We start from the raw sequence: 17,408 nt of genomic DNA, 5'->3' as shown, positions 1-17,408 counted from the left end.
TTTAGGAAGAATATAGTTATAGAGCCTCTTTGGTTTTATTTTGGATGGTATGGCCGGAAGTTAAGCTACACAACAGGTTAATAGGGTAAACAATTAAACTAATAGATATCGCTATGAAACGTCTCCAGTTGATACTTACATTAAGACAATTTTTTTTGTATTGCACATTTCATGAAACATAATGTTTGAATATGCAAAGTATGCATTAACTTATTAAATATGTGATAATTTAATGTAATAATTTGCATTCGTTTCCGGAACAGAAATCTGAACATTGGATCAGGTTCTAAAGTCTTGTTTTATTTTGTGATATATTAGAGTCAAAGGTTTTTACAGAGTGAATGTTGGATATCCCTAGTATTACTCCATAAATCAGAAAGATATGTAAACAATGATTTTTAAATTGATATATATAAACAAACCGCTCAGTAAAAACCTTCAAAACTATAACAACGGAATGTTTGGTGTATGTAGTAATAATAATAATAATAATAATAATAATAATAATAATAATAATAATAATACATTTAATTTATAAGTTCACTTTTCATTTGAATAAACAAAACTCAAAGTGTATGTGTATATATATATATTTATTTATTTATCTATTTTAACTATCAGAATAAAAACATTAAAAACATTAGGTAGACAGGGTTTTTAGGCCTGTTTTAAAAGCATCCACTATGTAAATGCTACTGAAGTAAGTATGAGACACACCATAGGTCAGGGGTCGGCATCCTTTACTATAAAAAGAGCCATTTTGCCCTCTCTTCCACCAAATAAGATTTGTCTGGAGCCGCAAAACATATTTGATAACACAACTTATAAGTTTTATATATAGTTATACTATATTTGTTGCATTTATGAAATGACAGAATGACAATAAAGGAAACTCTTGAGATCGTATTGCCATTTTTACCTATTTCAACAAAGGAAAACACCAAACTCTGTTGAAGAGGAGGAAAACATACACTGGCATGATAATGCCTACTTTGAAAAAAATTAACACAGAACTATGCAGGTATATTTGAGTCCTCCCCATATTTGTTGAATCAAATACAAATAATATAATATAAAAGCAGCTTAATAGCATAATAAGAGTAAACAAACAATAGTCCAGTTTGAATTTAATTATGTCCATTTCAGTGTGTTTTCATTCACATGGTGGTGGTGATGGCTTCATAGACAAAGACAAATCTCTAATTGTCTGCACAGTTTGTTTTTGAAGTCCAAAAATAGATGCTCTGATATTTTTAAGAATGCTTCATTCATGTATTCTCCATCTGTGAACTGCTTTCCACGCCTCACTATCTCCTGAGCGGCCACAAAACTAGCTGCAGTAGTTGAGTTTGAAGACTTCATCCATTTCTTGAAACTATATTTGCCCTGCTCCGCTTTCAGCAGCAGTTCAGAAATATTAATTTTTCACATATCTCCAGCTTGGTACTTTTCAGCAAATACTGTGTGTTTGTTCTTGAAATGTCTTTCAACATTACATTTTCTGTTGTTTGACCATTTCCCGCCACATATGGAGCATACAGGTAAGCCAGCATCGTTGGCAGTGAAAGCAAATGTAAACTCTCCATTTTCCTCCGAGACTTTTTAAAAAAAATGTTATCCATGGTTAGCATACCGAGTTAGGCGGGGGTCTCAAGATAAACCACCTGCAGGGAAAGGCGCCGCGCCCGTAGACTCAGGAGAATGTGACGCATTTTGACGAAATATAAAAAAATATTTCAGTGTCATCCGGGGTATCATCCCTTGAGTGTCTGTCTCTCATGTGGCAGGTTGCCACTGATAAAGTTTACGTCAGGATCATGAATCGTGACAGCGCCTGCTGACCTGGTCCTGCTGGACACCGGGAAGCCTTATTGACATTTTCCTGGATTCATCCAAACTTTCTCTTTTTTTCTCTTTTTCAACACAACATAATTTCTGTCAAATGTTGTATTTGTACTGTGTTGTTTATCCTGTACACACGACATCTATTGCACGTCTGTCCGTCCTGGGAGAGGGATCCCTCCTCAGTTGCTCTCCCTGAGGTTTCTTCCATGTTTCCCCCTTTAATTATGGGGTTTCTTTTAGGAAGTTTTTCCTTGTGCGATGCGAGGGTCTAAGGACAGAGGGTGTCGTAACCTGTACAGTCTGTAAAGCACACTGAGACAAATGTATCATTTGTGATATTGGGCTATATAAATACATTTGAATTGATTTGATGTGTCACAATATCACCTCGAACTCCAAGATAAGAGGTGTTCCCATTGAAAGATTGTCCACTGTGCAACCAAAAATACAATAACATAAATATTTAGTTCCATGTTTGTTTTTGTCAAAGCTACTACAGAGGGGTTAAAGAGCGTGGCTCCTGAGCCGCAGGTTGCAGACCCCTGAATAAGCTAAAATACATTTAACTAATATATATCATGAAACTTCCCCAGTTGATTACTTACATTTACATTGTTTTGTATTAATACAAAACAATGTAAGTTGTTATGTTTGTTTAAGTGATATTTAAACATACAATTTCAGAAATCTTGTAATACAAGATTTCTGAAATTGTATGTTTAAATATCCAAATGAGGCATTATCTAATGCTAACTTTTGGTGTATTCAGAAGAACTCTACAGAAGCAAATAGACACAGTTAGTAAATAAACACCTAAATGTGTTTTTTCGATGTTTTCTTTCAACTAGTCTGAAAGAAGACAGCCCTGTTGTCGCCTGTAGCGTCTCTGTCTATGGTCTCGCCTTGAACCATTAGGCTTTTATTATGAAATATGTAGCGGAAGTTTGTTTTACTCATGCTTGCAAGCTTGACCCGGTGATAGCTTCAGATTAGCAACCCCACATACTCATACATAACGACTCGTTGATATCAGCGCACAGGGGAATCCACGCTGACACATATTTTGTCAATTTGGTTGACAACCTGAAAACTCAAAAGCCTTTATATTTGTAGACGACCAAGTTGCGCCTGCGCCGTGATCCTACGTTTTTCCCCCCCAGTTTGAGGTAACGCTATGTTTCTTTGCTTGAGAATCAGCAGCTGCTGCAAAGAGCAGAGACGCAGACAAAGTGCAATATCAGAGCGAGTCACACGGACAAGATAACACGACAGTCCAGGGTTGTGGATCCTAGTGGGGCTCCAATCTCATCTGCTGTCATTTCTGCCTGCTCTGTGAACGACACGAGCCGTTTTATGTGGAAGACGCTCTCTCCCGTGGATGATGTCCCACAGCCAGGTCCACGCAGTGAGATGATCTATTTTTGTGATGGCGAAGGGTCTGTTTCCACGGGCCTGGGTGAAAAAGTCTTTCTACTTCCAGGTAATAGCACTGCTCGATAATTGCTCTGTGCCGCGGATTATCAGTGGGATGTGTTTAAATGTGAACCTGTGTATAACGGGGTCGTCGTGGTGTCACATCATACTGACAGCTGGCAGGACCTGCTCGGGCTTCTCTAATGGCCATCGTGGGTTGTTTCAACATACCTGACGAGTGTGACTGTTGATGGAAGATCAGCTGACAGTCTGTCTGCTGATCCAGAACGGTTAGTGCAGAGCCAAGCACAGGCCTGCCACTGAGGGTGTGAATAGCCTGTGAGGAGAAATTGGTAATCCATGCCAGGCCTGGGAGGGATCTCTTGTTTGGATCATTTCATCTCACTGAATTTGAACTTTTCTTCTCCTCACATTTGAATGAAAAGATGCACAGACTTCCATTCAGACAGTTGTTTCATCACCTCAAATAGTGCCAGAGCAGCACTAATCCTTTTTTGGGTACCAGTGGTTTACTGCCAGCAACTCCTCCCAGTACAGTACAGAGATTATGAAAGAGAAGAGAATACAGGGTGGCATTTGCTTTAGGGAAGAGTGAACATTGTTCCATTACAACATGCAGTACAGTCAGCGTAGCACAATGTGGACTGCAGTCCATGGACTACAGTAGAGTTCAGGAGGTGAAAATGATGGCAGAGCTGATTTAATTGGGCTTCAGCCAACATTTAACTACACTAGCTAATGTTTCCTGTAGGCTCACGGGCTGGTTAATGTAACAACATCATCCACAAGTAGGCTACATCCACTACATTACAATATATACACAAACGCTGTGTGCAAACGTGGTTTAGTTTAGTCCTATGGGGATCTCTTTACATAGAAAAAGCAACACTGGTACTTTATTGTGCAATCTCTTAAGGTTGTTTCTGTTCCTGTTTTGGTGCAGGGTTTGTATGTACAAGGAGAGGGACCACTTTGGACGAGGACATTCAGTGTTTGTGGGATATTTTAGCAAATGAGTGCATTTTTGTAGCCTACTGTGTCAACACAACAACATAATGCAAACTTCTTCATTCATTCAACCTTTATTGTGACTTGCAAATACATTGAGGTAGAAATCTCATTTACAATATAGCTGAGTTAAAAACAAACACAACAACAAGAAATCCTATGCATCGAGATACGCAAATAAGACACTTAATAATAAATTCAAATTCAAGGCAAATGAATCAACTAAAACAAGAACAACTGGAAGGGAAATAGGATAATAGAAATAAATGTAAATTGCCGTAAGGATAAAAGTGAGGTAAGCTTTAGATTGTTCTGCGTGTTATTCCATGTTGAAGGTGCACATGTATTCACTACAGCTACTGGACTGGACTAAACCCTGCCGCCGCACAACCTCTGAACATCTACCTGACTCAAGTAGAACAAAGGGTTTTTAAATTTCGAAAATAATTGAAGTACTCGAGTTCAAGAAACCACATGAAAGACCAGTTGGGTCTCTTTTCTAGCAGTATTGCAGATCTGAAATGATGTAACCTTTGCTCTGTTTTTGTGACTTGCATATTAGCATCGATATATAATATATATAATATAATATAATATATTTTTTCCCCTAATCAACGATCTTCTATGCAAGCGGTTGCCAACCTGGGGGTTGCCAAAGCTTCAGGGGGGGTCGAGAGGCCTTCTTGTGTTAATGCTCTGTAATTGAATCTAACTGTTGACATTTGGTAACTCTGCAGTTCACACCACAGACTTCATACTACGTGGACTTTGCACTTGACCATCGTCAAAGTCTTCTTGCCTTGGTCATAATCGGCTCCCATTATCATCTTGCACCTTAACTGTGGACAGGACATGTTAGCCTTTTCATTTAGGAGGAATAGTTTTTTAAATGTAAATGTATTCCACTCTTATTATTTTTCTATTCCTTTTGTTATTTACGTAAACTTTCTTAATCAGTTCAACCTCTGGGTCATTGTACAATCGCAGAACAGTTTTACAGTATACTAATAATGCATTGTATGTAGTACCTCTATACCATGCTTTGTATTACCCATAGTATTCAACTGCTGTTTGACACTTTATTCCCTGCAAGGGATCAATAATAATAATCTAATTTGTTTCTTAACAAACGCTACATATTAGGTTACATGGAAGAGGAGACGGTGTAAATGACCACAAGTGTTGCTCAGGTTTCACTTCTTGAACTCGTGCGTGTGTGTGTGTGTGTGTGTGTGTGTGCGTTAATTAGACCGTCTGTTTGTATGTGAATGTGGATCTGACACTTTAATTTGTGCTGCAGTTTGTATTTAGACAAAACGGAGAAACAGATCTGTCCAGGCCTGAGCTGTTTACCACGGGCAGTAATCACAGCACTTCAAAGATTTAAAAAAAAGAAAGGCTTTTGCTTGTTCCCTCACTGGGTGCATATTTTGTTGGGATTTGGAAACTGTGCTGGAGCTGAATTGAGAGGAGCAGCACACTGCCAAAATATACACAACATAAGCTGTTCCTGCCATGTGATCAGAGTGAGAATCAACATCTCTTTATCCTCCCAAGTGCAGTTACAGTCCTTGAAGAAAAACTCTCTGCAGTTTTATTTTTAGTAAAAGTAACATACTGTGGCTGACGGCAAATCTGACCCGAATTCTTTCTCACTTAAACTTTACTGTGTCTCCAAGTGAGGAATTGCATTTCTGTACTTTATCACTGTGGAAAATAAGTCTCTGATTGCATTGACTTGCACAATGTCACAGACACAAAAGCATCTCTGTACACGTGGGGCATTGTGGGACATGTGATGTGGTCATCCTGGAACACGGACAGTAATCCGACTTTCTTTTTTCTTTTTTTTACGAGCCATAACCAGAATGGCATGGGACACTGGAGCAACCGAATCTGCACATCCAAACCACTTTCCAGCGTACTGCACCTAATAGAACATGTTAATACAGGCAGTCTAGATAATAATATAATAATAATAATAATGAGCTTTATTTGTATAGCACCTTTCATACAAGAAATTCAGCCCAAACTGCTTCACAGCAAAAACATAACAATTAGTACAAGGGCAGAATAAGAGCATCTACAGGGCAATAATCACAGTGTAGATGTAAATGAGTCTGAAGTACCATTATAAATATAGACAAATTAAAATAGTATAAAATAACATTGGAAATCATGCCTAGTTTCCCTATCTGTGCCGTACTTAACGACCCTACTGCCGGGAAATCACATTCATCACACCATTCTTGTAAATGTTTTAAACTGTCAGAGCCATATTATTATTTTAAGTATGAGATCAACAATGCGCCCCTGTGGCCTTTCAACTGGTTTACTCCCTTCGGTTAAAGCCAGTTTTTCTCCAATACACATTTATCAGAGAAACTTCCTCTTGTTCCCCGTGGTAACACAGTCTATTTGATCTCAGGTTTTTCAAAAATACACACTCTGAAATTCATCTCAGTTACCTTTCATTCAATGTTAAACCAGGCATGGCAAAAATGTATGAAATCATTTATCATTTAGATACTTGATTAATGGCCATTGAAAAATCATGTGAACGTCTTCACACAGTAGGGTGAGCATACAGTATATCTCAAAAGTGAGTACACCCTTTAGATTTTTGCAAATATTCTGTTATATCCTTTCAGGGGATAACATTATCCTACTGAAACTTTGATATAACTTAAAGTAGTCAGTGTGCTGCTTGAATAACAGTATAGATTTATTGTCCTTTGAAAATTACTCAGTACACAGCTGTTAATGTCTAAACAGCTGGCAACAAAAGTGAGTACACCCCATAGTGAACATGTCCTAATTGTGCCCAATGATGTTGTTTTCCCGCCCTGGTGTCATGTGACTCGTTAGTGTTACAAGGATTCAGGTGTAAATGATAAGCAGGGCTGTTAAATTTGGTGTTTTGGGCACAATTCTCTCTGAATGCTGGACAACATGGCACCTCATGGCAAGGAACTCTCTGAGCGGCTGAAAAAAAGGATTATTGCGCTTCACAAAGATGGCCTTGGCTATAAGAAGATTGCCAACACCATGAAAATGAGTTGCAGCACAGTGGCTAAGATCATACAGCGGTTTTCCAGGACAGGTTCCACTCGGAATAGGCCTCGCCAGGGTCGACCAAAGAAGTTGAGTCCACGTGCTCAGCGTCATATCCAGAGGTTGGTTTCCAAAAATAGACGTGCGAGTGCTTCCAGCATTGCTGCAGAGGTTGCAGAAGTGGGATGTCAGCCTGTCAGTGCCCAGACCATACGCCGCACACTGCATCAAATCGGTTTGTATGGCGGTCGCCCCAGACAGAAGCCCCTTCTGAAACCGATGCATAAGAAAGCCCGCAAACAGTTTGCTGAAGACAATGAATCCAAGAACATGAGTTACTGGAACCATGTCCTGTGGTCTGATGAGACCAAAATAAACCTGTTTGGGTCAGATGGTGTCCGGCGTGTGTGGCGGCACCCTGGTGAGGAGTACCAAGACAAATGTGTTTTGCCTACAGTCAAGCATGGTGGTGGCAGCATCATGGTCTGGGGCTGCATGAGTGCTGCCGGCACTGGGGAGCTGCATTTCATTGAGGGACACATGAATTCCAATATATACTGTGACATCCTGCAGCAGAGCATGATCCCCTCTCTTCGGAAACTGGGCCGTAGGGCAGTTTTCCAACATGATAATGACCCTAAACACACCTCCAAGATGACAACGGCCTTGCTGAAGAAGCTGAAGGTTAAGGTGATGGACTGGCCAAGTATGTCTCCAGACCTAAACCCAATTGAGCACATGTGGGGCATCCTCAAGAGGAAGGTGGAGGAGTGCAAGGTGTCCAACATCCGTGCGCTCCGTGATGTCGTCGTGGAGGAGTGGAAGAAGATTCCAGAAGCAACCTGTGCAGCTCTGGTGAATTCCATGCCCAGGAGGGTTAAAGCAGTGCTAGATAACAATGGTGGTCACACAAAATATTGACACTTTGGGCACAATTTAGACATGTTCACTATGGGGTGTACTCACTTTTGTTGCCAGCTGTTTAGACATTAACAGCTGTGTACTGAGTAATTTTCAAAGGACAATAAATCTATACTGTTATTCAAGCAGCACACTGACTACTTTAAGTTATATCAAAGTTTCAGTAGGATAATGTTATCCCCTGAAAGGATATAACAGAATATTTGCAAAAATCTAAAGGGTGTACTCACTTTTGAGATATACTGTATATATTGTTGGATCTGTTGTTGACTGTAAGCCAGGTGCAGGCTCTGGATTGATTTTAGAGTTTCTTTTTCTGCTGGCCCTCTGTAGGCTCGGATCTCCTTTGTGCGGGTGAAGTACCTGTTCCTTACATGGCTGACTGTGCTGGTGGGGAGCTGGGTGCTCTATGTGCAATACTCCGCCTACACAGAGCTGTGCAGAGGACACGAGTGCAAGAACGCCATCGTGAGTAATGGCTTTGTTTGTTTCAACCCTGTTATTTTCAATGATTATGGTAATGGTCTTTTATTTTGAAATTAGCACTGCATGAGGAACACCTAGTCTAAGGTTGCATAAACCTCAGTTACTTAGAAGTGTTTTTTGTTTAAGTCCACCTCATGAGATAATCGGACTTCTGGGGGGAAACTAAAAGGTGTTGTAAATACTTCTTGTGTTCTTTTGTTTAAGAAAATAAATATGTCTGCTTTCTAAATATCAGACACGCAGGATATAATAACATTTTCTTTCTTTCTCCAAGTGTGATAAATACAGGAAGGGAATCATCGATGGCTCTGCCTGCAGCAGCCTGTGTGACAAAGACACACTCTACATGAGCAGGTGTCTGTCAACGCTGCCAAATAACCAGGTAGGAAACTAATTTGACTCCCTGTTAAAAGTTGTGACTCTAATACTCGCGATGTTTCAGCATGTTTACTGTTTGTTATTCTGTTCGGCAGGTGTACACAGGAAGCTGGGGAGACCACGATGGAATCATCCGCTGTAAGCTGGGGGAGGTTGTGCACTACGAGCTGGGCGAGGAGCCGGAGCCACGGAGAGAAGCCCCCGTGTTCGACAAGCCCACCAGAGGAACTTCAGTGGAGAAGTTCAGAGAGATGGTCTTTAATCACCTCAAGGTAAAGCTCTAGAATCAGAGCGCTTCAGATAGAACCAAATACTTTAATGTGACTTGACGGACTAAAGCCTGAGCCACTTCCTCTAAGTCTCTGTCCCGTTTTCCCACCAGTCCAAGCTTGGAGAGCAGGCTAACCTCGCCGGCCTCGTCAGCCAGATCCTCTCTGTCGCCGATGGCAACAAAGATGGACGGGTGTCACTGCCAGAAGCCCGCTCGACATGGGCCCTCCTGCAGATGGATGAGGTACAATAACAAGCCTCTGAATGAGTAAATTAGCAACTGTTATCTGTAGCACAAAACATGTTGTTGTTTTAGTATAAGATGTCTCGGCGTGGAAAAGTGTGTCTGCCAGGGTTCCCTGCAGAACCGTAGACGTTCCTACAAGGCATGAACTCATGAATCTAAAAAACAAGGCCTCAATTGGTATTAAAATGTCTTTTAAATCTTAATAATACTGAGACATGGGAGGTAGCATTTTATGAATAATGTATTTCTGACGTTGCATTAAAATCACTAAGATAATTGGTAGCTTCCATTATTTTTTAGATAATTTACCAAATGCCTCTAACGCATTAACGTCACACAGATCAGGATAGCGGAAACATTGCGCGTAAAATTGGTGATATTAAAAGAATCTTGAAAGTCTTAAATCTAACTTCCCTTAAACTATATCCAGCTGTTGTAGTGTACACTATTAATTAGTTTGTTTGCGCCCCGGATTCTCAGAGCACAAGCACTGTCTGTAGCTCGTGACGACACTGGGAAAGGTCGTGTCGAGATGGTAATCCTAGATTTGCGAAAACTGTCAAACTCTCGCGAGACTCTCTGCCTGACAACATTTACCATTCAAGGTCATTGCCTAGCCTCACAAATCTAGACACGACCATGGGAAGGTGCAAAACCAATGAAAATGTCGTCTTCAAACAACATAGTGCGGAATGGCTGAGTCCTATACAAGGCGCAGAGCATTCTGTGCAGGAAGTGTTTTAAAGTTGGTTATTGTTAAGTTGGTCCTCCGAGTGGCATTAAAAATGTCTTTAAAAGTCTAACTAGCCTTAGGCCGTACTAACCCTGATCTGCAAGCATGAAATGATTCGAGCTCCTTTGGTGAGAAACATGTGTTGCTTTTCTTTTCAAGGTGCTGCTGGGTCTGCTGCTCCAGGATCGTGGACACACTCCTCGCCTCCTGGGCTTCTGCGGGGACCTGTACATGACGGAGCGAGTCCCCTACGGGCCCCTGTATGGTTTGTCTCTCCCCTGGCCGCTGGTGTCCTGGGTGCCCAGCGGCGTGCAGCGCACTATAGACCAGTGGTTCACCCCCTCATGGCCTCGCAAAGCTAAGATCTCCATGGGCCTCCTGGAGCTGGTAGAGGACATCTTCCACGGCACCTACGGCAGCTTTCTCATCTGCGACCTCGCTGCGGCGCACTTTGGCTACACCGACCGTCATGAGCTCCGTCTGATTAACACCCGAACGGTGGTGCCTGAAGACGAGTTCAGACGCACCATGCGGGTCCTGAAGTGTGAGACGGATGCTGACTGTGTGTACGGGGTGGACTGCCAGACGTCATGTGACGTGTCAGAGAAACGCTGCAGGGAGGATCCAGTTCAGCCAAACTTGGCGAAGGCCTGCAGTGCACTGAAGGACTACCTCCTGCGTGGGGCGCCCTCCGCGCTGAGGGAGGAGCTCGAGAGGCAGTTGTACACGTGCATGGCTCTCAAGGGTAATGCTGGACAGATGAACATGGAGCACTCACTTATTCTCAACAACCTGAAAGCTCTGTTGTGGAGACAGATCTCACACACTAAGGACTCGTGACGATGAGACGAAGTGCTTCTGAAGTCAGTTCCTCACATGGAGGATTGAACATGCTGTGATTTGGAATAGCAAATATAATGAAGTAGTTTTTATCAACTCTTAACACTTATGAATGGTCAGACTGATGGAGACTCTACCTCCTCTATCCCACTTTCAGAAGTTTGGGGTCTGGAAAACACGCCCAAGTACTTTGAAATATAAGACTAAAATGAACTGAGTGATTGCATGTTGCCATCAGTCACACATTATATTGTATTGTTCACCACAGTGGAATGTTTCGGGGCACTGCTGGATAAACTGACTCGTAAGCAGATTTTACTGGTAGTCTCCAGCTGAGACCAAATTGCTGTTTTTGCCACTAAATCAGGCAGATATGTTTGGCCTAACAAGGGAAACAAGTACTGAAACTCAGTGTTGTTGAAAGTGTAATGAACTGCATTATTTTAAGATGGGCTCCATGGTTCTGTTATGGTAAAGGGGGACATATCCTGAACCACTCACTTGTGCACATACATCCGGGTATCTGGAGTGCCTACCAACCCACAAACTGTGAAATAAGACAAGTCACTTTTTTGTGGGCTGCCTTAGTCAGAAAGCATTTTGTTTCCACAAACCAGAGTTGGCTCACCTTCTGTGTCTATTTTTCTCGCAAGCTGATCAGAGCAGAGGTGGCGTTTCTTTTTGAGGGCGGGTTGGTCTTGAAGAGACAGGCGCTAAAACAGAGTGTTTTAGACTGAGGCTGAATACAAGTATATTTAGAGAGACAGTATGAGAAAAATACTGTGGGTTTTTTTTTTTTAAAGCATGTTAAAATGTTCTAGTAGAAACCCGGAATACAAGTATGAACCTGAAAAGGAGCATGCTGTCTCCTTTAAGGTTGCTACTGACCATGACATAACCAGGGAGTGTACCTAAGATAAGGTGATATTCTATATTTCTGTGGGGCACACCCTGTGAAAACACCAAACACAATTACATTTGTACTGCGCTGTTTGTTTCACTCAGCCCCAAGACCATTGGTGCCTACTGAGGGTATAAAACAGGTCACACAATTATACTTTCACTTTTGAAAGAAACAAATGAACCATTTGTCTTTGGCTACACGGGCAACACATACTGATGAACTGTTGGTTTACTGTAGTTTGCTTTACAATAATTAAAATATAGAATATCACAACACTTCACCTTTAACAAGTAGCCTGCAGATAAGTGACACAAAGGACAATGCCTCTTTACAGCATCTGGAGAATCTATTGCAAGTAGCATTGAGGCTTTTCCTTTAACAGTCACTCATCTGCACAATAAGGTGAGGCGGTGCAGCAGCTTCCAAGTGGACAACATGGTCTGTCAGTCAGTATTTCGGGGATCATCCTGTAACTCAGTGTACTTCACTCTGCTGTTTTTCACCTGTAACACTAGTGACTGTCAATGCTGAATCAATGACTAGGAATAATGTATTTCATTTGTGAATGTTATCTACTTGTATTTCTCACTGAAGAGCATTTGTTGTAATGTGCTGTATCACATTGTTGGGGGATGTTGTCTCAGTGCCATAGAGATCATGCTGGAATCATTTATGAATGTTTACCACCTGTGAAGGTGGACATCTGTCAACTCGTCACATTTGAATGCTGTATAAAATATTTTTCATGATCTCTTCCAGGCATCGACGTGAAATTGCTTTGACATCTCGACTTGTTTAACCACTTAAATGCATTTCAGAACGGACATGACCTGTGAAGCATGTCAAGCTTGTGGTCAACGCGGCAGTTTGAATTTTGAAAATGTAAAAAAAGAAGTTTACTTATTGAAGAGACCAGCATGATTTGCACAATTAAACTAAATACCACTTCACTAACGCGTCTGTACTACACTATTAGAATTTAAGCATGCTACCCACACGTCAGACATTTAGAAGAAAACAAATCAAAAGGTGTTAAGTTTATGAAAATGTGCTTGAATCTGTTTTGTGCAAAAATAGAAACAAGTCTTACTCGCCTGGAAAGTCTTTGAAGTTGATGTTTAAGAAGGTGCACTTAGATGGATTTAAGATAATATTTTTCAATATTAGTCATGGGTGTATAAAAAGTACATGCAACCACTTAAAGTCTTTACAAAAAGTATTGACAGACCAGCTTGAGTTTGCAATAAATTTATTTGTCTGTGATGCGTGTTGTGTCTTCGCGGCGGCGCTCCTAACCGTCCCCTTCTTCTTGTTCTTGTGCTCGTAAGAAGCTGGCCTTTTTCTGGGCGACGCGGTCCTTCCTCTGTGCCAGAGATAACTTGGCGCGATTCCACCTGCCCGGAAAGAAACAGCACCATTAACATTCAGCACAGGGAAATGCTTGTGCGCTTCAATACTGAAGACTTGCTTTAAATACGGACAGTTATTTTCCCAGGGTATCAATAATGTAACGTTGCCATTTAGAAAAGGGTTGCATCGTTAATTAAGCTTCAAGAACCAGAAAATTCACCCTTCAATGTTCCACTAGTATGGCTCCGAAGGAAAGAAAATTAAGATATTGAAAAAAGAACCCACCTCTTCTTCTTGATGTCTTTTGTGGGTTTCTTTTCGTGGGTGGGGTTTGCTCTGATGGTGGTGTGTGCTTTTTTGTACATTTCTTCAACCTGAAAAGAACAAAGAACGACACATGTTAATGCACCATGTCTAGGGCATTTGTCTCGGTGCATGATGATTCCTCTTGCTTCTCTCAGCCCCGTCTTGAAAGGACAGTAAACATCAGCTAATGCAAATGAAGGACCAACTACATTTTGCTCAGTAGATTTTGTAACATCATCAAGAAGCAGAGAACCAGCAAACACAGCAGTCAAATCACAGACACTATTGTATTGTACATACTGGTAAGATGACTTTTTACATAATGTATAACAAACATTTTTGGTAAGGCTTCATTAAAAACTTGATAGGTGAAGATATGTAGTGAGCAGGACATTTTACAGAATAAACATTTGACTGCTCTCTGGTGGACAATTTATGTAATGGAGGAATAGTTTCTAAATGACCTCAAACTTATTGTAGGCATTTCTGTACTGTGATGTGTCACTTATTGAGGAAACTAAACACCAATAGATAAATATCAACCAGAAATGTATTAGTTGGGCTCTTTAACAATACTGATAACAACTTTTAAGTTAAGCTTAATGGAAATCTGTCCTGTAGATGCACTGTGAGATGTTCTGGCTACAAGTAACTGAACCAATCCTCTTTATTAAATCAATTACTTTTAGTACGGGGCAACGTACTATTCTACTACTACCGCCACCGAAAGAACAGTACACAGTATCAAAACCTTTCCAGTCTCCAGTCAAACGATACCCGCAGTTTATCCTTTTTGTACCCAGATCTAGAAAAAAAGTGACTATTTGTATGTTTTTGCACTGAGCTGAAACAAGCCTGTTTTTTTATTACCTCCCGACACCGAACACTCCTGCTTGTTGGCTACTTCATCGAGCTAAGTAAAGAGGATGTGCATCACAGGACTCCTGAAGGACAGTCCACCTGCAGTGCAGCAATTTCATTTAAGATGTTGGCTTAACATAAGTTAAGATCATTTTATATCAGCCAAATATGGCCGACAGACTGGGCGAGGAGGTTGCTTGTGTAGTTATGGCCAAAGATGCTTTGCTGCCGTCTAAGAGTCATGTGACGTCTACATTTGAGAGTGAAGAGCCTTCAACTTACCGCATCTGGCGCGACTCCGTTCTTGATGAAGCGAGAGAACTGTTTCTTGTAGGCGTCCTCGTCCTCCTCCATCAGGTAAGACATGTAGTTGGCCACGTTCATGCCCATAATGTGTTTCCGATGCACCTCTGCGTTAAACTCCTTACTCTCCGTGTCGTAACCAGGGAAACGTTTTAGACTAGAAACAAGGAAGAGCAGCGATCACATCAGGTTTATCGACGTCAGAAAATTCAACATCGTCACTACCGGAAGAACAAAGTTTCTGCATCTGTTACCATTTCTTATGAGTTCTTTGGTTTCTTGTCATTCTTCTAGAGTGCGCTGCTAAACACTCACACTTTCATACAATGACAGAGGTTTGCTTTGGGTTGTCTTGCTTCTCTCAGCCCCGTCTTGAAAGGACAGTAAACATCAGCTAATGCAAATGAAGGACCAACTACATTTTGCTCAGTAGGTTTTGTAACATCATCAAGAAGCAGAGGAAGGATGGGAAAAATTATTGGCTTTACGCAAACGAAATGTCTGAAAAATAATAATAATGTCCTCCTCAAAAGTCATACTGCTTTGAGATAAGAGTATTACTTGTGAAACCATCGATGTAGTTTGGAAGTAAAACTCAAGTTAGGCTGCACAATTAATAAAATCGTAATCTCGATACTGGCTTCCAACAGTTAAATGAACATGATCAAATGAACCAGTGTTGAGATTTAAAATGCGTGCGCCACTCAGAAATCTGCTGAGTTTAAAATTAAAACCCCTTCCTAAACCTACAGCCAACCACCAGGGGCGATAGAGATGTTTGGGGCGCTGTAATGCAGCTGTCTGTGCACTTTGTGTAATGTTGTAATGAGTAGAAAAGCAATATTTTGAGTAAACATTCTTGGTACAATTATATTTATATTCTAGGAGATGCACTGTGAATAAGGACCAATCTGTTTTTGATGCAGATTTGTACATTAGCACAACTAGCTAATTAGCAATCTCAACATTGATAAAAAATAATTGTGACTATCATTCTGGCCATAATCATGCAGCCCTGACTCAAGCACACATTTTCCCATTTGCACACTTTCAATCCTCACTTGAAACCACACATCTAGTGCAGAGGTGAAGTTGCAAAAAATAAATAAATGCTAACCAGTGGGTGCAGTTGTCTTTTCCTATAACATACTGACCTGTGAGGAATGGCCAGCCCCCCGTCGACTGCCCCCTTCAGTGCACCGAACACCTTGTTCCCTGTAGTGGTTCTGGCCAGGCCTGCATCCAGGTAACAAGTGAAGGCACCTGGCTGTCCGTCAATGCTCTCTACATTGAACTCATCTCCAGTCACCTCCACCTGGCCCTCGTACACCTGGTCCATGCCAAACTTGTGTAGCAGCTAAAAGAGAAGCCAGAAGATACAAAAGAGGATGTCAGAAAACACTTGACAAACATGTTCCAGCAGCAAACACTATGACCACACTTACAATCTCACTTTCTGCGTGCATGTGCTCTTACCCTGCGAGCCAGCAGCAGCCCGGTGCAGTAGGCCGCAGCGTAGTTGGTAAGGCCTACAGTGATGCCATATTTGGGCAGCTCGTGAGAGTAAGAAGCACACACAATCTGGTCTCCTTCGATCTTCGCATAAGCAATCTGGAAAAGACAGACGGAGTAGGGTGAGTCAGGTGGTTTTCAACATGTGGCCACATGAGTTTCACTCAGTCTCTCAGTCACTGACCTGGCAGCAGATGTCCCTGTTGGAGAACCTGACGATCATTCTGTATTTGGGCGTGTTGTACTTGTTCTTATCCTGCACAACGAGGCGCTTACGGGCGAAGAAGTCCGTTTTCCCCTCTGAAGAGATAACAAATGGTTACTAAAGCACTGTTTTAATATTTTTAAAGAAGGAGCATAACTTTGTGAAGCATAATCACATCCAAGATTGTGAAGCGGTTAGAGAATATTGTCGTACCTCTCCTTCTCCTGAATTTGACTTGATACCTCCTGAAGTAGGACTTGTTCTTCATCACTTTGACGAAACCCTGAGTAGAGAAGCAGAGTCAAGATGTTACCATGCTAGCTTTAACCGGGAAAGTACATGCAAACGTACCACCAAAAAAAGCTGTTCCCGGTATAGACAATGTTACATAAAAGTACTTAAATAAGTTATAAAAAATATTGGTGAGCAAAGTAAGTCAGCTGAGGTTTCGTCAGACATAGAGGCGCCACGCTGGAGCACAGCAGCTCACCGGCCCTGTACGACAGAACAGCCGCAAACATCCACGAACATCTAACCCTCAAACCCACTGAAAACACTTCATCAACCATCAAACTGATCTCTACACACCCAGACTTTCTACACTGGCTGTATATTGATGTAGTTTACTCACCATTTTGAGCGGATTTTGCTCCTCTTCCTCTCGGACAGACGTGTCTTTAAGTGGCGGAAGGTTGAGTTGGCCTCTTCACTGACTGCAGCAGGATATCAGTGTGCGGACAGCGCCCCCTGG

General features: G+C 41.5%; 2 protein-coding genes across 3 annotated transcripts; one reads left to right on the top strand and one right to left on the bottom strand.

Annotated features, from left to right (window-relative positions):
- Nucleotides 1–2,824: 2,824 nt before the first annotated feature.
- Nucleotides 2,825–13,070, top strand: dipk1aa (divergent protein kinase domain 1Aa). The gene is made up of 6 exons (XM_029453278.1): nt 2,825–3,325; nt 8,596–8,730; nt 9,023–9,130; nt 9,222–9,398; nt 9,509–9,640; nt 10,536–13,070. Exons 1-6 carry the CDS (start codon nt 3,272–3,274, stop codon nt 11,214–11,216), a joined length of 1,287 nt encoding a protein of 428 aa, XP_029309138.1. The 5' UTR covers nt 2,825–3,271; the 3' UTR covers nt 11,217–13,070.
- A 282-nt stretch (nt 13,071–13,352) lies between these two features.
- On the bottom strand, nt 13,353–17,408 carry rpl5a (ribosomal protein L5a). 2 transcript variants are annotated; one of them, XM_029453279.1, is made up of 8 exons: nt 17,289–17,408; nt 16,871–16,940; nt 16,637–16,752; nt 16,417–16,551; nt 16,095–16,297; nt 14,920–15,097; nt 13,756–13,844; nt 13,353–13,514 (listed from the first exon to the last, which is right to left on the bottom strand). In XM_029453279.1, exons 1-8 carry the CDS (start codon nt 17,289–17,291, stop codon nt 13,412–13,414), a joined length of 897 nt encoding a protein of 298 aa, XP_029309139.1. In that variant the 5' UTR covers nt 17,292–17,408; the 3' UTR covers nt 13,353–13,411. The 2 variants fall into 2 exon arrangements, with proteins under 2 accessions (XP_029309139.1, XP_029309140.1); XM_029453280.1 differs by lacking the exon at nt 17,289–17,408 and adding an exon at nt 17,148–17,166.

The sequence above is a fragment of the Cottoperca gobio genome, chromosome 17 (assembly GCF_900634415.1).
Source record: "Cottoperca gobio chromosome 17, fCotGob3.1, whole genome shotgun sequence".
NCBI classification, from domain to species: Eukaryota; Metazoa; Chordata; class Actinopteri; order Perciformes; family Bovichtidae; genus Cottoperca; species Cottoperca gobio.
This window is presented reverse-complemented; position numbering and strand designations above follow the sequence as displayed.